General features: G+C 39.8%; 1 protein-coding gene across 1 annotated transcript in view; it reads right to left on the bottom strand.

Annotated features, from left to right (window-relative positions):
* Positions 1–17930, bottom strand: part of LOC108702445 (interferon-induced very large GTPase 1-like) — a 53590-nt gene that overhangs the window by 12822 nt on the left and 22838 nt on the right. The window contains 6 exon segments of the mRNA XM_041578610.1: positions 4184–4258; positions 5519–5593; positions 6854–6928; positions 12550–12624; positions 13887–13961; positions 15223–15297. Of these exon segments, the coding sequence (XP_041434544.1) occupies positions 4184–4258; positions 5519–5593; positions 6854–6928; positions 12550–12624; positions 13887–13961; positions 15223–15297 (450 nt within the window).

The raw sequence follows: 17930 nt of genomic DNA, 5'->3' as shown, positions 1-17930 counted from the left end.
AAATTCTTCCCCTTGGGAGAATAGTAGTAAGACAAAACAGAGGCGCCAAAAAGGATAAAAATAGCTAAAAGCACTTAAAAACCCAATGGGTAATTCAGAGGAGGTAGTAATGAACTTACCTCCTCCAAGCAGACACCAACGAAAGTGGTAATTTTCAATAATAGTTTATTCACAAAACAGTATTGCTGGAACAATGGAAGAAGAAATGCAGTTTGAGCGGCAGAACGAACTCCAGGCCGTGAGTCCCCCAGTAGACCAATCAATGGAATCAAAGGAATGGGACTCAGACCACAGGACTTGGCAAAAGAATAATCAATGAAATTTCCAGCCACTCTGGAATCCAGAAAGGCTTGGCAGGAAAACGTACCAGACAGGATAGAAAGGGAAGCAGGGAGAAACATACGAGACTGAAGAAACTGGGAGTGCAGAAATCTTGCCTAGGGGATACTCCCCCAGCACACCTAAACTGGAGCGTTTCCCTGATTCTGAGGTCTAGTAGGACAAGACCTGATAAGAGACCGCAATACAAACAGAGACCAGCCATTCTCCTATGGGTTCTCTCTTCAGGTGGTAGACAAGTGGCTCCAATTTGCATTGGTTCATCTTGAACCGGTGAAGAAGAAGTAGTTGGAGTGGAGAATTCAGATCTGAGAAATGTTGTAGACTTGCGAGCACAAAATTTAATTGAGGATTTCTCCCTCAATCGACAATCAATTTTAACAAAATTGTCGAAAGGAAGTAGGCAGATCGCGAGTTACCAGATCATGTTTGAGATCTTCATTAAGCCCCCTCCAAAAAGCTACGATGAGTGCCTCGTTGTTCCAAGACACTTCCACAGCTGGAGTCTGGAAATTGATGGCTTATTCGGAGGCAGTTTTGGATCCCTGATTGATTTTCATGAGTCAATCAGAGGCATTCAGCTTGCAGCATGGGACATCAGAAATCTGCTGAAAGTTTGAAAGGAAGGCAGTGGAATCATGTACTAGAGGATCAGCTCTATCGATTAATGGTGAAGCCCAAGCAAGGGCTTTCCCCTGAAGAAGAGCGATAATATAGGCAACCTGGATCTTTCAAATTGGTCAGGAGCAATATCAAACTGGATCTTACACTGTGTAATGAATCCACTGCAAGCATCCGGATCACCTCCAAAATGAACCAGAGCAGGAATCTTAGGAGGCTTAGGAGATGTAGACAAATGAGAGCCTGCAGTGCCCGAAAATTTGGAGGGCCTCTAAGCGAGAGGTGATATGCTGTAAGGCCTGGGCAAGGTGAGCCTGTTGAGCTTCTTGACTGTCCAGACGCTTCATCATAATACAAAAATATCCCTCCATGGTAGCGTAAGCAGAGGCCTGGGAAGGTTCCTTATTAAGGTGCACAGGTGTTCATAGATGCCCTTTTGGGGCCCCGGGCTTTCTGCTGCAGAATCCAACAAGGATGTGCGTAGCAAAAATTGTAAGCAAGGTACCGGCAGGGATGAAAAGAAGACTTAGTCAAAGTCAGACAAAAGATTCAAGGCAGGCGGCAGAAATCGTAGTCAAGTGTCAGGCAACAAGTAAAAAAAACAGGTATTCAATAATAAAGAATTCTTCAGCAGGATCAGAAAAACTGGAACCAGCTTGGGCATGAACAAAATGGTAGACTGGCCTTTTCAGCCAGCATTTGGTGCCAAATTAGTAAAAAAACAGGTATTCAATAATAAAGAATTCTTCAGCAGGATCAGAAAAACTGGAACCAGCTTGGGCATTAACAAAATGGTAGACTGGCCTTTTCAGCCAGCCTTTGGTGCCAAATATTAAAATTTGATGCATCCTGAAGACGTCATGACACTTGCGACTTGACGCAGGCGTCAAGACAATCAGCGTCGGACGCCAGCGTCACTTTGAAGACGAACCCGGAAGTGTGCGCATGCGCGCCATCACTCGAGGAGAGATGCCCTGGGAGGTAAGAAAATGAAAAAGATTCTTAGTGGGAGAGGATGTTGAGTTATTTGTCAGGCCAAAATGTTACCTCAGCACCAAATGTGCTTACTGTATACCCAAATAAAAGTTACATTTTATTTTAGTGAGTGTCCTATCTACACAGTGTGTCTTTCCCTCCTCAATATTTTTGTATACCGTACAGTACTGTTAAATTATTATAGCTAGGTGCTTAGATACTTCAGGTAGGTAAAGAGGCCTCTGTCAAGGGTGAGGTAGGGGTGCTGTGCAGGCAAAGGTGCAAAAGTGAATCCTTCAGGCAAGAACTGTCTGTAACATCTGAACACGTAAAGGGATAGGACAAGAACAGGGTGAGAAGGCTGTAGAGTGTGTCTGGGTGCAACGGGTGCAGAGCAGGACAGAGTGGGTAAAGAACAGGACAGGGTGGGGACTGGATAGCAGGAGGACTGGAATGTAGGAGCAAAGTACAGAAAAAGGTCAGAGCAGGGTTCAGCAGGACTAGGCAAGATTCAGACGGTAATAGGAACAGGACCAAGCTGGACTGGAACAGGAGTAGGAACAGGCAAGGCAAGGTCAGGGCAGCACAAGGCAGAGTAAGGTTAAGGCAAGACAGGATCAGAACATGGCAATGTAAACAAGGCAGTAAGGTAGGAGGCTAGAGCGGGAACCCAGCTAGGGGCAACGCCACAGTGCTAAGCAGGCCAATGCTCACGCAAGGAGAGTGAGGAGCGCTGGCTTTATATTGGACAGGGTCAGCCCTGATTGGCTGACCCCAACCACAAAAAAGACTGCTGCTGGGCTGGGGCTGCAAAGACCAGCTAATAGATAGTGAGCAACCCTGCAGGCTCCTCACCTGGCCCAATGGTTAAGGCACAAAGCCAAATACCCAAAGGTCCCTGGCTTGAATCCCAACAGAACCTGACAGCTTCTTTGCGTAAGGACTTAAGATAGCCAAAGTCAAATGCCCATTGACTTTAATGCATTTGGAGTGTGAAAAAAATTGTTGGGTTTAAAAAATGTTGTTGCCCGTTGACTTAAATTAGTTTTGCAACTTTTTTCACAGTTTTACAAATTTTTCGGTGAAGCAAAATACTGTAGGACAAATATAGGAATGAATATAACATAAGAATGAATATAACATGGTTGAGTTTTAATTTATTAAACTTGCATTATAAAACTTCAGGTTTCAGCATTTATTAGTCAATAGAACAAGATCTGCACCTTTTGCGATAGTTGGAAAGTCACAGATAAAAAAAAATTTTTTAGCACAAAATGGATTCTGGAGACTGTTAGAATGTAAATTTATGTTTGTGAATACAGGTATGGGATCCATTATCCGGTGACCTGTTATGCAGATAGATCCAAATAACACAAAGGCTGCTTCTCATTTATAATAAAATAATCCACATTTTTAAAAACTCTTTACTTTTTCTCTATAATAATAAAACAGTAGCTTTTACTTGCGCCAAACTAATTTATAAATTACCCTTATTGCAGCGAATTTTTTTTTTCGCTCATTGCTAATCATTTGCAAATAATTTGAAAACAATTAGTTGCAAAAATGTCTCTTAAGTTGGGCACTTTTTATAAAATCTACTCAAATACAAAGGTTGTCAAACAAGTAGAACTTTACATGATTTGTCAACCAACGTGGTGGGCCAAATCGAGATGATCCATTCATTGCCATGTGGCCAACAATAGGATCCTTATTGGCCCATGTATGCCGGCTTTAGATCATACATGAACTTATTTGCTTTACAAATATAACTTACTAAAACATTTAATACTGACTTGATTCCTGTAAAAAGTATTTAAACAACATTATTTTGGTTCCAGTAAGGATTCATTATAACTTAGCTGGGATAAAGTACATGGTACTGTTTATTATTATAGGAAATCATTTTTTTAAATTGTAATTATTTAGATAAAATGGAGCCTATGGGAGATGGCCATCCTGTAATTTGAAGCTTTCTGGATAACAGAACCTGTAATGCAGCCATGGACTGCAGATAAAATGTAATTTAAAATGTGTATATTTATTTGTAGTAGTTCATTTTATTGACAAAACTTTGTCACCAAGGTCTGCATTAGTCTTTCAAATTCAGAGACTTAATTACTTGTCAATTCCTATTATACAGTTAAATCCAAGATACATTTCCTCATTATTCACTTTTAAGAACAAATGTATATAGGCAACTGTTTCTACACTTCAAATATTTAGGAGATGTAAGATTTAACTTATTTACCATTATGTCCTTTTTCCTCATTTTCTTTTTTGACATCAGGATGGTTTTCTTCTTCTCCAATCGTATTCATGTTTTCTATGGGAAAATGTTTAGAATATTAACAGGGACACAAAAAGGTAGAGATGAATTTACTTATTTCTTTTTGTTGAGATACATATTTATGTATATCATTGTGTAATAACAGTTGCAAAAATGTCTCTTAAATTGGGCACTTTTTATAAAATCTACTCAAATACAAAGGTTGTCAAACAAGTAGAACTTTACATGATTTGTCAACCAACGTGGTGGGCCAAATCGAGATGATCCATTCATTGCTATGTGGCCAACAATAGGATCCTTATTGGCCCATGTATGCCGGCTTTAGATCATACATGAACTTATTTGCTTTAAAAATATAACTTACTAAAACATTTAATACTGACTTGATTCCTGATGTTTGCTAATGAAAGCAATGTGATTGTTGAAAAATACACCGTACAATTCAAGGCTGTGTATGTATTTCAACCCAAACTGTGCGCACCAGGATAGAGCTTTAATGAGATTAGATTTATCTATTTTATACACCTAAAAAAGTGTCAGATTGGGATGCCTGGGGCCCAACAGAAAACTTTTGGGCACAGGCCAAACTATTTTTCCTTCTTTTTCATTTACTTTCTTTATTCTTTAAATCACTACTCCTCAAATATTATTGTTAGTCTCTCCCTCAATTTCCTCTCTTTATTCATACTGTATATAGAAATGGGGCAATTGCTGTTGTATAGACATACAGAAATACAGGCAAATAATTGGGTGAACGGAAGGGCCCACTGACACTTGGGCCGACCGAGACTTTTCCTGGTATCCAATTGGATCTTATTCCAGAATTTAGATCTGCATACCTTAAGTCTCCTAAAAAAGTATTTAAACGACATTATTTTGGTTCCAGTAAGGATTCATTATAACTTAGCTGGGATAAAGTACATGGTACTGTTTATTATTATAGGAAATCATTTTTATAAATTGTAATTATTTAGATAAAATGGAGCCTATGGGAGATGGCCATCCTGTAATTTGAAGCTTTCTGGATAACAGAACCTGTAATGCAGTCATGGACTGCAGATAAAATGTAATTTAAAATATGTATATTTATATGTAGTAGTTCATTTTATTGACAAAACTTTGTCACCAAGGTCTGCATTAGTCTTTCAAATTCAGAGACTTAATTACTTGTCAATTCCTATTATACAGTTAAATCCAAGATACATTTCCTCATTGTTCACTTTTAAGATCAAATGTATATAGGCAACTGTATCTACACTTCAAATATTTAGGAGATGTAAAATGTAAATGATTTACTATTATGTCCTTTTTCCTCATTTTCTTTTTTGACATCAGGATGGTTTTCTTCTTCTCCAATCGTATTCATGTTTTCTATGGGAAAATGTTTAGAATATTAACAGGGACACAAAAAGGTAGAGATGAATTTACTTATTTCTTTTTGTTGAGATACATATTTATGTATATTATTGTGTAATAACAGTTGCAAAAATGTCTCTTAAATTGGGCACTTTTTATAAAATCTACTCAAATACAAAGGTTGTCAAACAAGTAGAACTTTACATGATTTGTCAACCAACGTGGTGGGCCAAATCGAGATGATCCATTCATTGCTATGTGGCCAACAATAGGATCCTTATTGGCCCATGTATGCCGGCTTTAGATCATACATGAACTTATTTGCTTTAAAAATATAACTTACTAAAACATTTAATACTGACTTGATTCCTGATGTTTGCTAATGAAAGCAATGTGATTGTTGAAAAATACACCGTACAATTCAAGGCTGTGTATGTATTTCAACCCAAACTGTGCGCACCAGGATAGAGCTTTAATGAGATTAGATTTATCTATTTTATACACCTAAAAAAGTGTCAGATTGGGATGCCTGGGGCCCAACAGAAAACTTTTGGGCACAGGCCAAACTATTTTTCCTTCTTTTTCATTTACTTTCTTTATTCTTTAAATCACTACTCCTCAAATATTATTGTTAGTCTCTCCCTCAATTTCCTCTCTTTATTCATACTGTATATAGAAATGGGGCAATTGCTGTTGTATAGACATACAGCAATACAGGCAAATAATTGGGTGAACAGAAGGCCCCACTGACACTTGGGCCGACCGAGACTTTTCCTGGTATCCCATTGGACCTTATTCCAGAATTTGGATCTGCATACCTTAACTCTCCTAAAAATTTATTTAAACAACATTATTTTGGTTCCAGTAAGGATTCATTATAACTTAGCTGGGATAAAGTACATGGTACTGTTTATTATTATAGGAAATCATTTTTTTAAATTGTAATTATTTAGATAAATTGGAGCCTATGGGAGATGGCCATCCTGTAATTTGAAGCTTTCTGGATAACAGAACCTGTAATGCAGTCATGGACTGCAGATAAAATGTAATTTAAAATATGTATATTTATATGTAGTAGTTCATTTTATTGACAAAACTTTGTCACCAAGGTCTGCATTAATCTTTCAAATTCAGAGACTTAATTACTTGTCAATTCCTATTATACAGTTAAATTCAAGATACATTTCCTCATTATTCACTTTTGAGATCAAATGTATATAGGCAACTGTATCTACACTTCAAATATTTAGGAGATGTAAGATGTAAATTATTTACTATTATGTCCTTTTTCCTCATTTTCTTTTTTGACATCAGGATGGTTTTGTTCTTCTCCAATCGTATTCATGTTTTCTATGGGAAAATGTTTAGAATATTAACAGGGACACAAAAAGGTAGAGATGAATTTACTTATTTATTTTTGTTGAGACACATATTTATGTATATTATTGTGTAATAACAATTAGTTGCAAAAATGTCTCTTAAATTGGGCACTTTTTATAAAATCTACTCAACTACAAAGGTTGTCAAACAAGTAGAACTTTACATGATTTGTCAACCAACGTGGTGCGCCAAATCGAGATGATCCATTCATTGCTATGTGGCCAACAATAGGATCCTTATTGGCCCATGTATGCCGGCTTTAGAACATACATGAACTTATTTGCTTTACAAATATAACTTACTAAAATATTTAATACTGACTTGATGTAAGGAGTTCTTACGGATCCCTTGATTGACGACTCTAAAGCCTTCATACAAGATCTGCGCACCGTATTTGACGCTCCCGGCCAGACTGCCTCCGCTTCTGCACGGTTATTCCAGATTCGTCAAGGGACTCGTACTGTGCCTGAATATGCTATTGAGTTCCGCACCTTGGTTGCTGAGATGAGATGGAACAATGAGAGCTACCATGCCGCCTTCTACAACAGGCTCTCTATGCGTCTGAAGGATGATTTGGTCTCCTGTGAGCTGCCGATACGCTGGGAAGATCTTATCACTTTGGCCGTCAAGGTGGATACCCGGCAAAGAGAGCACCAGGCGGATAGACACCGTGTTAAAAGATTCCAACCTCTTTTGGCTCCCCGTTTCCAAAGGCCACTGCTTCCTAGCACACCTCCTCCTACAGCACCAACAACCCCTTCTGCCTCTTCTTCCATTTCTGCTGAAGAACCAATGCAGATAGAACGTTCTCGACTGTCTGAGCAAGAGAAATTGAGGAGACGGGCAGCAGGACTTTGTCTTTACTGTGGTGGTAAATCTCACTTTGCCCATGAATGTCCAGTGAAGCCAGGAAACGCCAGCGCCTAGGTAAGTTTGGGGAAACTTACCTGGGCGGGATTAATGCTCTTCCCCATAATTCCTCTCATCGATTTCTTCTGCCTGTTCAGATTCAGCTCTCCACCAAGACCATTTGTTCTCAAGCCTTCCTTGACTCCGGGGCAGCAGGAAACTTCTTGGATCAGATATTTGCTGAACAACACGCCTTTCCCTTGCAACCTTTACCCGAACCACTTCAAGTCTTGGCCATTGATGACAGACCATTATCCTCAGCTTTCATCTTTAAATCGTCTTTCAAGCTTCCTTTCAAAGTTGGCACCCTACATTCTGAAGAGATTTTTTTCCTCATCATTGAGTACCCCTCCACACCAGTGGTTCTGGGACTACCATGGCTAGGACTTCACAATCCAGTCATAGACTGGTCAACCTCTCAGATTACTCACTGGAGTTCCTTTTGCCAACAGAACTGCTTTCCTGGTAAACCCATCCTGAAATTATCCTCAGTTACCATGGATCTTCCTTCTTTGCCATCTGTTTATCGAGATTTTGCTGATGTGTTCTGTAAAAAAATCTGCTGAGACTCTTCCACCACATCAGCCGTATGACTGCCCTGTAGATCTGCTTCCTGGTACCATGCCTTCACGGGGACGGACTTACCCTCTCTCTCCTTCTGAGACTAAGGCCATGAAGGAATACATCCAGGAGAATCTCCAAAGAGGTTTCATTCGTCCTTCTTCATCTCCTGCGGGTGCGGGGTTCTTCTTCGTCCAGAAGAAAGACGGTAGTCTTCGCCCCTGTATAGATAACTGGGGGTTAAATAAGATCACCTCCAAAAACCGCTACCCTCTTCCTCTCATCTCGGAATTATTCGATCAACTCAAGGGAGCTAGTTTCTTCACAAAGCCTGATCTTCGCGGAGCCTATAATTTGATCCGCATTCGTGAGGGCGATGAGTGGAAAACTGCTTTTAATACTCGTGATGGACATTACGAATACCTTGTCATGCCATTTGGGCTTTGTAACGCACCTGCAGTTTTCCAGGAGTTCGTAAAAGAGATCTTCTTGGACTTTGTGTTGTTGTCAACCTGGATGATATCCTAATCTTTTCCAAAACCTTGGATGAACACCGTCTTCGAGTACGTGAGGTCCTCTCCCGTTTAAGGAAGAACACTCTTTTGCCAAATTGGAGAAATGTTCTTTTGAGACCTCCAAGATTCCTTTTTTGGGTTATATAATTTCCCAGAGAGGCTTCGAGATGGATCCAGCCAAGACTTCCACCATTCAAGATTGGCCTCTTCCAACCAGTACGAAGTCCATTCAATGTTTCATCGGCTTTGCCAACTATTATCGGCAATTCATCAAAGGTTTTTCTTCCAAGATCGCACCTATCCTTTCCCTTATTCATAAGGGTGGAAGACCGAATTTTTGACCTCCACAGGCACTGGAAGCCTTTCAAGATCTGAAAGACTCTTTTTCCTCAGCTCCTATTTTAAGACATCCTGATCCTCTTCTGCCATTCTTTATTGAAGTGGATGCTTCTGATGTGGGGGCTGGAGCAGTTTTGTCACAGAGGTCTTCTAATGATGGTAAACTTCACCTCTGTGCCTATTTTTCCAAGAAATTCTCTCCCTCTGAAAAGAATTATGATGTGGGGATATTGGCCTTAGAAGAATGGAGACATTTGTTGGAGGGTTCTTCTGTTCCAGTTACCATTTTCACTGATCATAAGAACTTGGAATATATTCAGACTTTGAAACGTTTAAATTGAAGACAAGCTCGGTGGGCGCTCTTCTTTTCCATGTTCAACTTTGTCCTGACCTTTCGTCCTGGTTCTAGAAATAAGAAGGCTGATGTTTTGTCTAGGAGTTTCTTCCTGATGAGACCAGTTCCGAGATCGGTGAACCTATTGTACCTTCTACCAAGATCGTGGCGGCTCTAACTCCTTCTGTGGCTTCCCAATTACTATCTGCACAGTCCTCTGCTCCGCCTGATACTCCCCTAGGGGTAGCATTTGTTCCGTCTGAACTTCGTCAGTCCATCCTCATGCATTCTCATAGCTCCAAGCAGGCTGGACAGCCAGGAGTTCGGAAGAACACGGATCTGCTTTCCCGCCTTGTTTGGTGGCCTTCCCTTCGGAAAGATGTTAAAGACTTCGTCTCTTCTTGTGCTATCTGTGCAGCTTCAAAGTCTGGTCATTCTCCACCTAAAGGTCTTCTTCTTCCCTTGCCCATTCCTTCTCGACCCTTGACTCATCTGGCCATGGACTTTATTGTTGATCTCCCTGTTTCCCTGGGTCATACAGTTATCTGGGCAGTAGTAGATAGGTTCAGCAAGATGGCCCATTTCATTCCCCTTCGCAAGCTGCCTACTGCTCCAGAACTCTCAGATTTGTTTATTCAACACATTTTTCGTCTCCATGGATTCCCTGCAGAGATTGTGTCAGATAGAGGCTCACAGTTTATTTCCAAATTTTGGAGATCCTTATGCAAGGCACTTCACGTCTCGCTCCAGTTTTCATCCGCATATCATCCACAGTCCAATGGCGCTGCAGAACGTGTCAACCAACCATGCGCTGTCATGTATCGTTATGCCAGGACGACTGGGCAGAGCTTCTTCCGTGGGCAGAATTTGCACACAATAATGCCTTGCATGCCTCTTCCGGAAAATCTCCTTTTTTCTGTGTCTTTGGACAGCATCCTATGGCCTTTCCTCAAGATCTTCTCCTTACCAACGTTCCAGCGGCCAATGATCAAGTCGCTCATATGTCCGCTATTTGGCATGCTACCAAGGCCAATCTGGAGAAGAGCTCTCTATCTCAAAAACAGTTGGAGACAGAGTTTGGTTGTCCACTAGGAATATCCGCCTCAAGATTCCTACCCCTAAGCTTGGTCCCAAATTCATTGGTCCCTTTCCTGTTGTCGAAGTTATCAACCCTGTTGCTGTTCGTCTTCAATTACCTCCAGAGATGCGGATTCCCAGTGTCTTTCATGTATCCCTTCTTAAACCAGTATCTTCCTCTGAGGCTTCTTCGTCTTCTTCTTCTTCTAACACTCCTATTATTGTGGATGGCTTCCAGGAGTTTGAAGTTAAAAGAGTATTGGATTCTCGTATCTCCAAAGGCATATTACAATACCTGATCGAGTGGAAAGGCTTCAGCCCTGAGGAATGCTCCTGGGTGAGATATTCCGATGTTCATGCTCCAGCACTTCTTAGGAAATTCCACAAACAGTTTCCTTCCAAGCCAAGTCGTGGTGGTCCTGAGGCCCCCCGTAAGGAGGGGGGTACTGTAAGGAGTTCTTACCTGGCGTCCCAAGATGGCGGAGTCCAAGATGGCGGCGTTCTCCATGTGCTTCCTTCTGGTTGCAGTTCTGTGACATCACGCGTCAGAAGATCCGCCAGCATCGGATTGGTCGCCTAAGCGCCAGCGTCAGAATAGACGCCAGCGTCAAAACGCCTGCGTGAAGACGCCCGCGTGAAGACTCCAGCGTCATGACACCACTGCGTCTGTTTTGGCGCCAAAGGAGGCCTATAAAAGATGCTGAAGCACTGCAGACTGTGCCCTACTATAGGTTCTTCCTCGTGAGTTGCTGGGTGCGCTTCCTGTGTTTATCATTCTTGATCCTGTGTATTGACCTTTGCCTGACTTCGTATTCTGAACCTTTGCTGCCTGAACCGACCTAATTGCCTGGACTTCGACCACTCTCGTTCTATACCCTTGCCTGTACCTCAAACTATTGGACTGGTGCTTCCTCCTTGGTCCGCTACTCCTGGCTGAGCCTTCGGGCCCCTTACACTTGATTCCTGATGTTTGCTAATGAAAGCAATGTGATTGTTGAAAAGTACACTGTACAATTCAAGGCTGTGTATGTATTTCAACCCAAACTGTGCGTACCAGGATAGAGTTTTAATGAGATTAGATTTATCTATTTTATACACCTAAACAGTGTCAGATTGGGATGCCTGGGGCCCAACAGAAAACTTTTGGGCACAGGCCAAACTATTTTTCCTTCTTTTTCATTTACTTTCTTTATTCTTTAAATCACTTCTCCTCAAATATTATTGTTAGTCTCTCCCTCAATTTCCTCTCTTTATTCATACTGTATATAGAAATGGGGCAATTGCTGTTGTATAGACATACAGGCAAATAATTGGGTGAACAGAAGGGCCCACTGACACTTGGGCCAACCGGGACCTTTCCTGGTATCCAATTGGACCTTATTCCAGAATTTAGATCTGCATACGTTAAGTCTCCTAAAAAAGTATTTAAACAACATTATTTTGGTTCCAGTAAGGATTCATTATAACTTAGCTGGGATAAAGTACATGGTACTGTTTATTATTATAGGAAATCATTTTTTTAAATTGTAATTATTTAGATAAAATGGAGCCTATGGGAGATGGCCATCCTGTAATTTGAAGCTTTCTGGATAACAGAACCTGTAATGCAGTCATGGACTGCAGATAAAATGTAATTTAAAATATGTATATTTATATGTAGTAATTCATTTTATTGACAAAACTGTCACCAAGGTCTGCATTTAGTCTTTCAAATTCAGAGACTTAATTACTTGTCAATTCCTATTATACAGTTAAATTCAAGATACATTTCCTCATTATTCACTTTTAAGAACAAATGTATATAGGCAACTGTTTCTACACTTCAAATATTTAGGAGATGTAAATAAATTATTTACTATTATGTCCTTTTTCCTCATTTTCTTTTTTGACATCAGGATGGTTTTCTTCTTCTCCAATCGTATTCATGTTTTCTATGGGAAAATGTTTAGAATATTAACAGGGACACAAAAAGGTAGAGATGAATTTACTTATTTCTTTTTGTTGAGATACATATTTATGTATATTATTGTGTAATAACAATTAGTTGCAAAAATGTCTCTTAAATTGGGCACTTTTTATAAAATCTACTCAAATACAAAGGTTGTCAAACAAGTAGAACTTTACATGATTTGTCAACCAACGTGGTGGGCCAAATCGAGATGATCCATTCATTGCTATGTGGCCAACAATAGGATCCTTATTGGCCCATGTATGCCGGCTTTAGAACATACATGAACTTATTTGCTTTACAAATATAACTTACTAAAACATTTAATACTGACTTGATTCCTGATGTTTGCTAATGAAAGCAATGTGATTGTTGAAAAATACACCGTACAATTCAAGGCTGTGTATGTATTTCAACCCAAACTGTGCGCACCAGGATAGAGCTTTAATCAGATTAGATTTATCTATTTTATACACCTAAAAAGTGTCAGATTGGGATGCCTGGGGCCCAACAGAAAACTTTTGGGCACAGGCCAAACTATTTTTCCTTCTTTTTCATTTACTTTCTTTATTCTTTAAATCACTTCTCCTCAAATATTATTGTTAGTCTCTCCCTCAATTTCCTCTCTTTATTCATACTGTATATAGAAATGGGGCAATTGCTGTTGTATAGACATACAGCAATACAGGCAAATAATTGGGTGAACAGAAGGGCCCACTGACACTTGGGCCGACCGAGATTTTTCCTGGTATCCAATTGGATCTTATTCCAGAATTTAGATCTGCATACCTTAAGTCTCCTAAAAAAGTATTTAAACAACATTATTTTGGTTCCAGTAAGGATTCATTATAACTTAGCTGGGATAAAGTACATGGTACTGTTTATTATTATAGGAAATCATTTTTTTAAATTGTAATTATTTAGATAAAATGGAGCCTATGGGAGATGGCCATCCTGTAATTTGAAGCTTTCTGGATAACAGAACCTGTAATGCAGTCATGGACTGCAGATAAAATGTAATTTAAAATATGTATATTTATATGTAGTAATTCATTTTATTGACAAAACTGTCACCAAGGTCTGCATTTAGTCTTTCAAATTCAGAGACTTAATTACTTGTCAATTCCTATTATACAGTTAAATTCAAGATACATTTCCTCATTATTCACTTTTAAGAACAAATGTATATAGGCAACTGTTTCTACACTTCAAATATTTAGGAGATGTAAGAATTAAATTATTTACCATTATGTCCTTTTTCCTCATTTTCTTTTTTGACATCAGGATGGTTTTCTTCTTCTCCAATCGTATTCATGTTTTCTATGGGAAAATGTTTAGAATATTAACAGGGACACAAAAAGGTGGATATGAATTTACTTATTTCTTTTTGTTGAGATACATATTTATGTATATTATTGTGTAATAACAATTAGTTGCAAAAATGTCTCTTAAATTGGGCACTTTTTATAAAATCTACTCAACTACAAAGGTTGTCAAACAAGTAGAACTTTACATGATTTGTCAACCAACGTGGTGGGCCAAATCGAGATGATCCATTCATTGCCATGTGGCTAACAATAGGATCCTTATTGGCCCATGTATGCTGGCTTTAGAACATACATGAACTTATTTGCTTTACAAATATAACTTACTAAAACATTTAATACTGACTTGATTCCTGATGTTTGCTAATGAAAGCAATGTGATTGTTGAAAAATACACCGTACAATTCAAGACTGTGTATGTATTTCAACCCAAACTGTGCGTACCAGGATAGAGCTTTAATGAGATTAGATTTATCTATTTTATACACCTAAAAAGTGTCAGATTGGGATGCCTGGGGCCCAACAGAAAACTTTTGGGCACAGGCCAAACTATTTTTCCTTCTTTTTCATTTACTTTTTTTATTCTTTAAATCACTTCTCCTCAAATATTATTGTTAGTCTCTCCCTCAATTTCCTCTCTTTATTCATACTGTATATAGAAATGGGGCAATTGCTGTTGTATAGACATACAGAAATACAGGCAAATAATTGGGTGAACAGAAGGCCCCACTGACTCTTGGGCCGACCGAGACTTTTCCTGGTATCCCATTGGATCTTATTCCAGAATTTAGATCTGCATACCTTAAGTCTCCTAAAAAAGTATTTAAACAACATTATTTTGGTTCCAGTAAGGATTCATTATAACTTAGCTGGGATAAAGTACATGGTACTGTTTATTATTATAGGAAATCATTTTTTTAAATTGTAATTATTTAGATAAAATGGAGCCTATGGGAGATGGCGATCCTGTAATTTGAAGCTTTCTGGATAACAGAACCTGTAATGCAGTCATGGACTGCAGATAAAATGTAATTTAAAATATGTATATTTATATGTAGTAGTTCATTTTATTGACAAAACTGTCACCAAGGTCTGCATTAATCTTTCAAATTCAGAGACTTATTTACTTGTCAATTCCTATTATACAGTTAAATCCAAGATACATTTCCTCATTATTCACTTTTAAGAACAAATGTATATAGGCAACTGTTTCTACACTTCAAATATTTAGGAGATGTAAGAATTAAATTATTTACCATTATGTCCTTTTTCCTCATTTTCTTTTTTGACATCAGGATGGTTTTCTTCTTCTCTAATCGTATTCATGTTTTCTATGGGAAAATGTTTAGAATATTAACAGGGACACAAAAAAGTAGAGATGAATTTACTTATTTCTTTTTGTTGAGATACATATTTATGTATATTATTGTGTAATAACAATTAGTTGCAAAAATGTCTCTTAAATTGGGCATTTTTTATAAAATCTACTCAACTACAAAGGTTGTCAAACAAGTAGAACTTTACATGATTTGTCAACCAACGTGGTGCGCCAAATCGAGATGATCCATTCATTGCTATGTGGCCAACAATAGGATCCTTATTGGCCCATGTATGCCGGCTTTAGAACATACATGAACTTATTTGCTTTACAAATATAACTTACTAAAATATTTAATACTGACTTGATGTAAGGAGTTCTTACGGATCCCTTGATTGACGACTCTAAAGCCTTCATACAAGATCTGCGCACCGTATTTGACGCTCCCGGCCAGACTGCCTCCGCTTCTGCACGGTTATTCCAGATTCGTCAAGGGACTCGTACTGTGCCTGAATATGCTATTGAGTTCCGCACCTTGGTTGCTGAGATGAGATGGAACAATGAGAGCTACCATGCCGCCTTCTACAACAGGCTCTCTATGCGTCTGAAGGATGATTTGGTCTCCTGTGAGCTGCCGATATGCTGGGAAGATCTTATCACTTTGGCCGTCAAGGTGGATACCCGGCAAAGAGAGCACCAGGCGGATAGACACCGTGTTAAAAGATTCCAACCTCTTTTGGCTCCCCGTTTCCAAAGGCCACTGCTTCCTAGCACACCTCCTCCTACAGCACCAACAACCCCTTCTGCCTCTTCTTCCATTTCTGCTGAAGAACCAATGCAGATAGGACATTCTCGACTGTCTCAGCAAGAGAAATTGAGGAGATGGGCAGCAGGACTTTGTCTTTACTGTGGTGGTAAATCTTACTTTGCCCATGAATGTCCAGTGAAGACAGGAAACGCCAGCGCCTAGGTAAGTTTGGGGAAACTTACCTGGGCGGGATTAATGCTCTTCCCCACAATTCCTCTCATCGATTTCTTCTGCCTGTTCAGATTCAGCTCTCCACCAAGACCATTTGTTCTCAAGCCTTCCTTGACTCCGGGGCAGCAGGAAACTTCTTGGATCGGATATTTGCTGAACAACACGCCTTTCCCTTGCAACCTTTACCCGAACCTCTTCAAGTCTTGGCCATTGATGACAGACCATTATCCTCAGCTTTCATCTTTAAATCGTCTTTCAAGCTTCCTTTCAAAGTTGGCACCCTACATTCTGAAGAGATTTCTTTCCTCATCATTGAGTACCCCTCCACACCAGTGGTTCTGGGACTACCATGGCTACGACTTCACAATCCAGTCATAGACTGGTCAACCTCTCAGATTACTCACTGGAGTTCCTTTTGCCAACAGAACTGCTTTCCTGGTAAACCCATCCTGAAATTATCCTCAGTTACTATGGATCTTCCTTCTTTGCCATCTGTTTATCGAGATTTTGCTGATGTGTTCTGTAAAAAATCTGCTGAGACTCTTCCACCCCATTGGCCGTATGACTGCCCTGTAGATCTGCTTCCTGGTACCATGCCTTCACGGAGATGGACTTACCCTCTCTCTCCTTCTGAGACTAAGGCCATGAAGGAATACATCCAGGAGAATCTCCAAAGAGGTTTCATTCGTCCTTCTTCATCTCCTGCGGGTGCGGGGTTCTTCTTCGTCCAGAAGAAAGACGGTAGTCTTCGCCCCTGTATAGATTACTGGGGGTTAAATAAGATCACCTCCAAAAACCGCTACCCTCTTCCTCTCATCTCGGAATTATTCGATCAACTCAAGGGAGCTAGTTTCTTCACAAAGCCTGATCTTCGCGGAGCCTATAATTTGATCCGCATTCGTGAGGGCGATGAGTGGAAAACTGCTTTTAATACTCGTGATGGACATTACGAATACCTTGTCATGCCATTTGGGCTTTGTAACGCACCTGCAGTTTTCCAGGAGTTCGTAAAAGAGATCTTCTTGGACTTTGTGTTGTTGTCAACCTGGATGATATCCTAATCTTTTCCAAAACCTTGGATGAACACCGTCTTCGAGTACGTGAGGTCCTCTCCCGTTTAAGGAAGAACACTCTTTTGCCAAATTGGAGAAATGTTCTTTTGAGACCTCCAAGATTCCTTTTTTGGGTTATATAATTTCCCAGAGAGGCTTCGAGATGGATCCAGCCAAGACTTCCACCATTCAAGATTGGCCTCTTCCAACCAGTACGAAGTCCATTCAATGTTTCATCGGCTTTGCCAACTATTATCGGCAATTCATCAAAGGTTTTTCTTCCAAGATCGCACCTATCCTTTCCCTTATTCATAAGGGTGGAAGACCGAATTTTTGACCTCCACAGGCACTGGAAGCCTTTCAAGATCTGAAAGACTCTTTTTCCTCAGCTCCTATTTTAAGACATCCTGATCCTCTTCTGCCATTCTTTATTGAAGTGGATGCTTCTGATGTGGGGGCTGGAGCAGTTTTGTCACAGAGTTCTTCTAATGATGGTAAACTTCACCTCTGTGCCTATTTTTCCAAGAAATTCTCTCCCTCTGAAAAGAATTATGATGTGGGGATATTGGCCTTAGAAGAATGGAGACATTTGTTGGAGGGTTCTTCTGTTCCAGT

This window comes from Xenopus laevis, chromosome 9_10S (assembly GCF_017654675.1).
Source record: "Xenopus laevis strain J_2021 chromosome 9_10S, Xenopus_laevis_v10.1, whole genome shotgun sequence".
Taxonomy (NCBI): Eukaryota; Metazoa; Chordata; class Amphibia; order Anura; family Pipidae; genus Xenopus; species Xenopus laevis.
The sequence above is the reverse complement of the archived record's forward strand: the minus strand, read 5'-3'. Positions and strand labels throughout refer to the sequence as shown.